The sequence below is a fragment of the Leucoraja erinacea genome, chromosome 22, assembly GCF_028641065.1.
Source record: "Leucoraja erinacea ecotype New England chromosome 22, Leri_hhj_1, whole genome shotgun sequence".
Taxonomy (NCBI): Eukaryota; Metazoa; Chordata; class Chondrichthyes; order Rajiformes; family Rajidae; genus Leucoraja; species Leucoraja erinaceus.
In genome coordinates, this window is record NC_073398.1 from 9270135 (window position 1) to 9280520 (window position 10386).

Below are 10386 nucleotides of genomic sequence, written 5' to 3' on the forward strand. Positions count from 1 at the left end.
ATAAATATGTAGGATCTAATATAAAAATGATACATTGTGGAATGTTTGTTCATTAGCTTGTGGCTGAGGTGTGTGTATATTAAATTTAATATTTTAGGAAATTAATGGAAGCTTGTGTTGGCTTCTGATGGGGAATTTGTATGCAGGGGAGGTTGAGTCGCCAGATTTCAACTTCCTTAACTAACACAACTGCCAGAGGGGGTAGGTGAGGCAGGCACGATATCAGCATTTAAAAGACACTTGCACAGATATATGAATAGAAAAAGGTTTAGAGGGATATGGGCCAAATACAGCAAATGGGGCTCGCTTAGATGGCTTGGACAACGGGCTGAAGGAACTGTTTCAGTACTGTATCTCTCTCCGTTTCTCTGTCTGTCTCTGTCTGTCTCTGTCTGTCTCTGTCTGTCTCTGTCTGTCTCTGTCTGTCTCTTCTGTCTGTCTCTGTCTGTCTCTGTCTGTCTCTGTCTGTCTCTTGTCTGTCTCTTGTCTGTCTCTTGTCTGTCTCTTGTCTCTTGTCTGTCTCTCGTCTGTCTCTCGTCTGTCTCTCGTCTGTCTCTCGTCTGTCTCTCGTCTGTCTCTCGTCTGTCTCTCGTCTGTCTCTCGTCTGTCTCTCGTCTGTTTCTCGTCTGTCTCTCGCTCTGTCTGTCTCTGTCTGTCTCTGTCTGTCTCTTGTCTGTGTCTTGTCTTTCTCTTGTCTTTCTCTTGTCTTTCTCTTGTCTCTCTCTTGTCTGCCCCTGTCTGTCTCTGCCTCTGTCTCTGCTGTCTCTGCCTCTGTCTCTGCCTCTGTCTCTGCCTCTGTCTCTGCCTCTGCCTCTGTCTCTGCCTCTGTCTCTGCCTCTGTCTCTGTCTCTGTCTCTGTCTCTTGTCTCTTGTCTCTTGTCTCTTGTCTCTTGTCTCCTGTCTCCTGTCTCCTGTCTCCTGTCTCCTGTCTCCTGTCTCCTGTCTCCTGTCTCCTGTCTCCTGTCTCCTGTCTCTCTCTGTCTCTGTCTCTGTCTCTGTCTCTGTCTCTGTCTCTGTCTCTGTCTCTGTCTCTGTCTCTGTCTCTGTCTCTGTCTCTGTCTCTGTCTGTCTCTGTCTCTCTGTCTCTGTCTCTGTATCTCTCTTGTCTCTGTCTCTTGTCTCTGTCTCTGTCTCTGTCTCTGTCTCTGTCTCTGTCTCTGTCTGACATGTAGAAGCAGAATTATTAAAGATGATACTTTAAATGCTGAAAGACTTTCAGATGCCTGAATGAACCATAATGTTAGTGAAGCTACACCAGGCCACATTACTGAGGACAGACCTGACTGTTGGTTTCTGTAAGGAACCGATTGAATGTAGAAGTCTAGGCCAACAATAATGGCGGACATGGGTCCTACAAACTGCAAAAACAAACACGGAGCTGTAGATCGAAAATATCAGTGTTCACTCATTTCAAATGATGTACGGAAATGAATACAAAAAGCTGGAGTAACTCAGCGGGATAGGAAGTATCTGGAGGGAAGGAATGGGTGACATTTCAGGTCGAGACCCTTCTTCACACTACTTATCCCCCTGAATTACTCCAGCTTTTTGTGTCTATCTTCGAATTAAACCAGCATCTGCAGTTCCTTCCTACAGAAATGAATAACATGCCGCACATTTATCCTCAAGGTAGGCACCAAGTGCTGGAGAAACTCAGTGGGTCTGGCAGCATCTCTGGAGAAAATGCATGGGTCATTTATCCTGCACATGTATCCTGTTGTAAATCCCAGTAGCATAGAGTCATAGTGCTGTATAGCACTGAAACAGGCCCTTCGGCCCATCTTGCCCATGCCGACCAAGTAAGTGTACTGGGGCTAGTCCTATTTGTTGGCAATTGGCCAACTCTATTCATCTATCTGCCCAAATATCTTCTTAAATCGTAGTTGTATCCGCTTCTATAGCTTCCTCTGCAGCTTATTCCAGATATGGATGACCACTTACATGAGCAAAGATCCCCCCCCGAGGTCCAACTTAAATACATAGGACATAGAACGGAACTGCACAGTGACAGACCCTTCGGTCTACAAGGTCTGTACTGATCATGAACTAAAAACACCAAATCTAATCTGCCTGCAAAATAACACACAGTGCTGGAGTATCACAGCGAGTCAGGCAGTGTCACTATCTACCTCAACCGCTGAATTACTCCAGCACTTTATGCAGAGTACAATGCAATACTACTTTATTAGCCAAGTATGTTTTGCAACATACGAGGAATTTCATTTGCCAAGTCAGTCATGCAAATAAAAAGCAACAGAACACACAAAATACATTTTAACATAAACATCCACCACATTCCTCACTGTGACGGAAGGCAAAAAATAAGTTCAGTCTCTTCCCTTCTTTGTTCTCCCACGGACGTTCTGTGTGAAGATCTGGTCACCCCATTACAGGGAGGATATGAGGACATTCGAGAGGGTGCAGAAGAGATTTACCAGAATGCTGCCTGGTTAGAAGGTATTAGCTACTAGGAGAATTTGGACAAACTTTGGTTGTTTTCTCTGGAGCTTCAGAAGTTATAAGGGAGGGATATGAGATCATGAGAGGCATAGATAGGGTAGACAGTCAAAATCTTTTTCCTAGGATGGAAATGACAAATACTAGAGGGCATAGCTTTAAGATGAGAGGGGCAAGGTTTAAACGAGATGTGCGGGGTAAGTATTTTTACAGATAGTGTGGTGGGTGCCTGGAACGCGCTTCCATCAGTGGTGGTGGAGGCAGATGCAATAATGGCGTTTAAAAGACCTTTGGATAGGCGCGTGCAGGGGGGCGGAAATCGCTATGAAAACATGGGGGGGACACGTGCAAAACATGCACCTTCTGTGCCGCCCTTAACTCCTACCCAATTTATGATTACGTAAATAAGCCAGTTGTATGAGAATTGGAACACACAACACCGATCACAGATCACAACCATACTGCACAACACAGCAACAAGGTCTTTTGTCCAAAATGTCTGTGCCAAACATAATGCTAATGTAAACTGATCTCAGCCTGCACGTGATACATATCCCTCCATTTCCTGCATATACACTTGCCAATATAAAAGCGTCTTAAATCCCTCTTTGTATCCACTACCTCCGGCAACACGTTCCAGGCACCCACTACCCTCTGTGTAAAAAAATATATATATATCCTGCACATCTCCATTAAACTCTACCCCTCCCACCTTACAGGCATGGCCTCTAATCGTTGCCATTTCACCTTGGGGGGGGGGGAGGAGGTTCTGACTGCCTACCCTATCTGCCTCATAATTGTATTTATTTCTATCGGGTCTCTTCTCAACATCCCACGTTCCAGAGAAAACAGTCCAAGGCTGTCCAACCTCTCCTTATAGCTAGTACCCTCTAATCCAGGCAGCATTCTGTTAAACCTCCTCTGCACCTTTTCCAAAGCCTCCTAAGTCCTTCCCATAATGGGGCGAACAGAGCTGCATTACACAATTGCAGGCATTACTCCAATGTGGCCCAACCAGAGTCCTGTAAAGCTGCATCATAACTTCTTGACTCCTAAACTTAATGCCCCGGTCAATGAAGGCAAGCGTACCATACTCCTTCCTTACCACTTTATCTATTTAATTTATAACATTCAGGGAGCTCAATTGTCCCAAACTAAAACGCATTACTGTACATCACATATTAGTTTAGTTTGAGTTCAGTTTAGTTTATTGTCACAGGTAATAAGATACGGTATAAGGCTTTTCTTGCGTGCTAACCAGTCAGCAGAAAGACTGCATACGATTGCAATGGAGCCATTCACTGTGTACAGATTCATGATAAAGGGAATCATGTTTAGTGCAGGATAAATTCCAGTTAAGTCTGATTCCATATAGTCTGAGCGCCTCCAGTGAGGTAGATAGTAGCCCAGGACCTAGTTGGTGATAGGATGGTTCAGTTGTCTGATAGCAGCTGGGAAGAAACTGTTCCTCAATCTAGAGGTGTGCCTTTACACACTTCTGTATCTCTTGCCTGATAGGAAAGGGGAATCTATTTATGCATAAATCTCAAATTAAATTGCAATGCTCTGTCATCTCTTTACCCTTGTAAATAACAATGTTTTATATTGCAATTCTATCATTTAAAACTAAACAGTTAATGTAAAATAAAGCAGAAATGAATCAAATTGAATGTGTGTGCATCATCCCTTGAAGTGTCAAATCTTCAAAGAGGATCTTGCTGTGAACTAACCTCTGCCCTTATGTAGAAACAAACATAAATTGATAATACGTTTACGTGCTTCTTTTGCATGACACGTGAAATCAAATTTGCTGCTTCAGCTTATTTTTTATAAAAACAGAACAATCTTGCGTAGGCACAAGGGACTGAAGATATTGGAATCACCAGCAAAACATAAGGTGCTGGAGCAATTCAACAGGTCGGGCAGCATCTGTGGAGGGAATGGACAGACGATATTTCAGGTTGGGACCCTTTCTGCGGAAGAAGGGTCCTGACCCAAAACGTCCCCTGTCCATTGAATCAAACTAAAAAAGGCTCCCGACCCGAAATTTCCTAAGGTGATCAGAACTTTCATGGGTTGCTCCGGTTACCTCCACATTCCAAAGACACTGCAAAGGTTTGGAGGTTAATTGTAAATTGTTCCTCGTGTGTGGGATAGTGCTAGTGTACGGGGTGGTCGCTGGTCAGCGCAAACTCATTGCGCTGAAGAGCCGGTTTTCACACTGTATCTCTAAACAAAACTAAACTAAGCTATGCCCTCTAATCTCTGACATTTCCGCCCCGGGGTGCAACCTCTGCGATGGGATGGTAAATGGAGGCTTCTTTTATCACCTCGGGTGGGCATGAACGATTGTGTGGCACCATTTTGAAGAAGAACAGAGCTGTTCCTCATTTGTTCTATTTATTTGTGCATGCGACATGAACATCAGTGTCAATGCTGGCGTTAGTTTTAGGCCATCTCCTACTCACCCTGAATTGAGGCTGTGGACACGCATAGGCCGGACCAGGTAGGGGTGGTTGCTATGACGATCTTCCGCCCTTCATGGTTACTGTGAGTGGCACCGTCATTATTTTTAGTTTAGCCTATTTCATTTGCTTGAATTTAAAGTTCCTAGCTGCCATGATGGAGAAACTAATCTTTTCCGATCAATAGTCCTGGACTCTGGATTCTTAATCAGAGTGCTACACAATCTCCAACGTTAGCTCTCCATCAGCAGATTATCTGACCAGTGTCATATTTCTTTTTGAGGGAGTGCGTGCAAATGGACAGTCATGCCTTCCCCAGTTCAGCAGTAACTACACTAGATAAATAATGTATCAGCAACGCACATAGGTTTAAGGTGAGGGGAGGAAATATTCAATAGGAACCTAAGTTTAGTTTAGACAGACACAAATTGCTGGAGTGACTCAGAGGGGACAGGCAGCATTTCCAGAGGAAAGGAATAGGTGACATCTTCGGTCGAGATCCTTCCGCAGGGGAGAGGGAAACTAGAGGCATGTGAAAATGCAAAGAGAAAGTGTGGGACCTGCTGGAGCCAGTAGTTGAGGCAGATACTATCACAGCATTCAGACAGGTGCATGGATAGGACAAGTTTAGATGGATATGGGCTAAACGCATGCAGGGGGGACTAGTGTAGATGGGACATTTTGGGCGGTGTGGGCAAGTTGAGCCGAAGGGCTGTATCCATGCTGTATCACTCTATGACATGAGTTGGGGCATCCTGCAATTAGCAAAGGCGCCTACTTTACCTTTGGCTTTGAGCTTTGGCTCTGCTGCAGAACAGGAAGGAATAGAGTGGATAGGACACCTAGTGCTGGAGGAACTCAGCAAGTCAGGCAGCATCCGTGGAGGGAATGGACAGATAACGTTTCAGGTTGGGTCCCTTCTTCAAACTACTTGCCCAAAATGTTGCCTGACCTACTGCAGGCAGAGTTCCTTCAGCACTTTGTGGTTTGATCAGGATTACAGTGGTTTATTGCATCTCCTAATGATTTAATGAAAGAGGAGACAACTGCTGGTTTACAAAAAAAGAATTTCAATATTGATACAATATTGACATATTTTACAAATAGTAAGTATATATCTATCTATATACTATTAAAAGTCACATTGTGTGTGTGTGTACCAAAACTGTACATGATAGCACTAATATTTTTGCAGAATCTTACTCGGCTTTTTCCCGTCGTCGGTCTAATTAACTTTCCTTTAGATTTGATGTTATATTTCACGTTATTGATATTTAAATGTTTGTAAAAAAAACAACTTTAACAAAGTTTTTACAGTTAAAATCCTTCCTACCAGCTTCCAACAAACTTCGATACAAAATTCCAATACAGGAACACTCTGTGCTTCCACCAACTTTTCACCTGAATGGGATATCACAGTCCTCCACCCATCATTTGCAACAATGTTGCCATCATACAACACTTGCTCCAGCTCCTGGCAGGACAGGTGGGGGAGCGTGAATTGGTATTGTAATTGGGGAAGTGCAATTGGAATTTTTTTTTTTATAGTCCAGTGCTGTGGGAGGCAGGGGAGTGCTGGAATCTTACATTCAGCAAAAGGTTGAGTTGGGGGACCACGCCTCCCATGGGGGCTGGGTGCCTGGAACTCACTGCTGAGGGTGGTGATGGGAGGCAGATACGATAGTGGTGTTTAAAAGGTTATTGGGTAGGCGGGAATGGGGAGATGTGGATTATGTGCAGGCATAAACGGAATAATGTTCAGCATGATATCGTGGGCCTGTTCCTGTGCTGTACTGCTACATGTTCTAGGTAAATGCTACAACCAAAGTAATTGGAATTAACTAATTAACAAATTAGTTGTTTAGAAAGGAAAATAGATTTTTTTTTTTGTTTTCTTGGTCAGTTGTTTAATATATCAAAAACAGGCAGATGAGATTAGTGTAACTTGGTACCATGTTCAGCATGGTCATTGTGGGCCTATTAGTATACATTATACACTAATAGGCTAGTATACACTATATTGATATCGAAGGATCCTGTTCACTTATGTCTAAGTTTAGATTTAATATTGGCACATGTACCGCTATACATTAAAACGCTTGTTTTGCATGCAATTCAATCGGATCGTATAAGTATATGATACTCATATAAGTATAGTTGTGTTACTCTGTTCTATGTGTTCTCTGTGTTCTACAATAAATGCTCATCTTACCTGTGCATACTTTCTGCATTACACTTGTTGAAAGTTAGTTTGACTTTCTCCGACTGTCTGTTTAGTGCAAGTGGTGATGAATAAATTTCTACCTCTTGGTATTTTCAATGAAACCATCTGCCTTTCAAAAGCCTCCCTCCATGTGTCCATCTATCACCACCCACACTTCGTCTTTCCCCTCCTCTCTTCCAGCTTTCTTCCCATTCCCCCAAAAATCAGTTCGAATAAGAGTCCCAACCAGAAACGTCATCTATCCATGCTCTCCTGAGATGCTGCCTGACCCGCTGAATTACTCCAGCCCTCTGTGCCTTTTTCTTTTTGCAAACTGGCATCCGCAGTTAAATCCATAGTTTCAACATACGGAGGTGTTCTGAGGGAAACCCACTCGGATGAGAGAGGCAGAGGCGTGCAATTTGTCAGGAATTAATAAGTCTGAAAAGCTTCTAATTCTGCACTTGAGAATCGCAGAACCTTGCGTTGCTTTCGATATTAAATCTAATCCGTTTAAAACGTTATTGCCGATGGGAATCTTGTCAGTACATTGGAACGTCATCAGTAAACAGCTCTCCAAACAGGAAAGCCTTGCTACCAGAGGTTACCTGCGCTGGCCTGGATAATCATGCAGTCATTTTACTGAGTAGAAACAAGAGCCACTGAAGGTTAAAAATCCAAATGGTTGCAAAGCTTGTAATTTGCTTAAAAGCCTACAGTTAAGATCACTTTATGCAGACTCGTTATGTGTACGTAACAGACAAATGTTGCGTTCCATCAGAAAATTGGAACACACACCAAACAATTGAGCCAAAGGTCTGGTTCGGTGAAGGAGCTCTCAAAGTATAATTGAAATGTACCGGTGTATTACACATTAAAACAGTCTATTTCTATCGGAGCATCCTGTCCACTTAGATTTACTGTAGGTCTATTATTATCGCATAAAGTAAGATACTGTGAAAAGCTTTGTTTTGCATGCTGTTCAATCAGACCAGATGATATGAGGTATCAATACAATCAAGCCAAACTCAAGTACAATAGGTAGAGCAAAGGGGGAGATACAGAGTGCAGAATATAGTTCTCAGCATTGTAGCGCATCAGTTGCAGAGACAAAGTCCAATGTCCACAATGGGGTAGAGGTGAATCGGACTTTTTGGAAGGACCATTCGGAAGGCTGATTGTTATCAGAGGGGAAGAAGCTGTTCCTGAGTCTGGTGGTGCGCGCTTTCAACCTTCTGTACCTTCTGCCCGAAGGGAGCAGGGAAAAGAAGGAATGGTGGGGGTGGGACAAGTTTTTGATTATGTTGGCTGCTTTCCCAAGGCAGTGTTAAGTGTAGATGGAGTTGATGGTGGGGAGTCTGGTCTGCGTGAAGGCCTGGGCTACATCCACAACTCCCTGCAATTTCTGGCGGGACTTTTTTGCTCCCCATATTTAACACCTCTCCTCTCTTCTCCCTCCCCTCCCTCTTGTGTGTCCAGGTTTTGTGTCGGAGATAAATTCTTCCTCAAGAACAATATGATTCTGTGCCAGACAGACTACGAGGAAGGTTTGATGAAAGAAGGCTACGCATCGCAAGTCCGCTGACCTCCTGAGCCCCTCCGTCAGATTTGTTCTAAGCACTAACTTCCATACGGTTTACTTAACATGTAAATATAAATTGAAACAGGAACTAATAGAAATAGACGCATGGTACGCAGAGCTGGTGGCCATGTTTGGAAGAAAAATGGGAAGAAAACAGTATATAGTCATTTTGTTCCTGTTCCAAGTTGAATGTCTTAGACCTCCTGTATATATTGGGCTTTGTCATGAGGGAGATGAATCCCTTTTATTCTTTGCCGCTTATAGTTTATAATTTTTCTTTTAATTTGGCATGAGATGTTTATTTTGAATGACTCTTGTACATAGTATATTGTAATATTTGAAGCGCAAATGTAATACAGTTTTATTGTGTTCACATTTGTGTTCATTCCTTTTGTTTCCTGGTACAGTTGCATTTAGTACAATCAGTGTTCAAATTTATTGTATAATTGATTATGCTTTCTGTATTCTATTAACTATTTTAACTGAGGTGTCACTTTCTATTAAAATTGTCAAAACTGCAATTCTATGCACTTTAATTTGTCTAACGGTACATCTTGAGGTCCAGGAGTGGCCAAATCTTTAACGTCCTTAGGACCTAGTTGGCATTACAACATAGCAAGGAGTTTGCCGGTAACTTTGCCATACAATCGTGGAAATAAAAAACTGCAGATGCTGGTTAATGCTCAAAAGGACACAAAGTGCTGGAGTAACTCCGCAGCTCAGGCAGCATCTCTGGAGAACATTGACAGATGACATTTTGGGTCGGGAAGAATGGTCTCGACCCGAAACGTCACCTATCCATGTTCTCCAGAGATGCTGCCTGACTCGCTGAGATAGAAAATAGGTGCAGGAGGAGGCCATTCAGCCCTTCGAGCCAGCACCACCATTCATTGGCTGATCGTCCCCAATCAATAACCCGTGCCTGCCTTCTCCTCATATCCCTTAATACCAAGACCCCTAGAGCTCTATCAAACTCTCTCTTAAATCCATCCAGTGATTTGGCCTCCACTGCCCTCTGTGGCAGGGAATTTCACATTCACAACTCCTGGCTGAAAACGTTTTTTCTCACCTCAGTCTTAAATGGCCCCCCTTTATTCTAAGACTGCGGCCCCTGGTTCTGGACTTGCCCAACATTGGGAATATTTTTCCTGCATCTAGCTTGTCCAGTCCTTTTATAATTTTATATGTACTCCAGCACTTTCTATTGCAATCCTTTCTAATACAATTGCTTTATCTGGCAGTTAAAAAAGAATTTTGTCCAACAAACATTTTTACACGTTGGTTTTGTAGCACCTCTTGTGGATCATAAACTTAGTGGGTTTTTTTAATTCCTTCTACAAAAGTGGTTTTGGTTCATTTTCATATTCATGTACATTTTAATAGTGCCACCAAGACACGCTGAATATAGATCTAACGAGAACAGATTTCTGATAAATTAGCAGGTTCAGAAATACTCTAGCCTAAAGGGTTTTGATGAATGAAGCTTGTACATCTTTGTATGTTTTTTTTTCACTCTTTTGATGTACCCCAGTAATGACTAGCAGCTGAATGACTGACTGGTATCTGCAATTTGGCAGCCTTTTAGCAGACACTAAATGGTTTTGAAGCATTTCTCAGCTTTATTCTGCTCTCGTGATCCAGCAACTCTTGAAGCTCACTACAAATGAGCACTTTTGAAA

At 42.8% G+C, this 10386-nt stretch overlaps 1 protein-coding gene across 7 annotated transcripts in view; it reads left to right on the forward strand.

Moving 5' to 3' along the window:
• Window positions 1–9225, forward strand: part of lmo3 (LIM domain only 3) — a 76496-nt gene extending 67271 nt beyond the window's left edge. For all 7 annotated transcript variants that reach the window (XM_055652896.1, XM_055652901.1, XM_055652898.1 and 4 more), the window contains exon 4: window positions 8605–9225. In XM_055652896.1, coding sequence (XP_055508871.1) covers window positions 8605–8710 — 106 coding nt within the window. In that variant the 3' untranslated portion in view covers window positions 8711–9225. The remainder of the gene's footprint in view (window positions 1–8604) is intronic.
• The last annotated feature ends 1161 nt before the right edge of the window (window positions 9226–10386 follow it).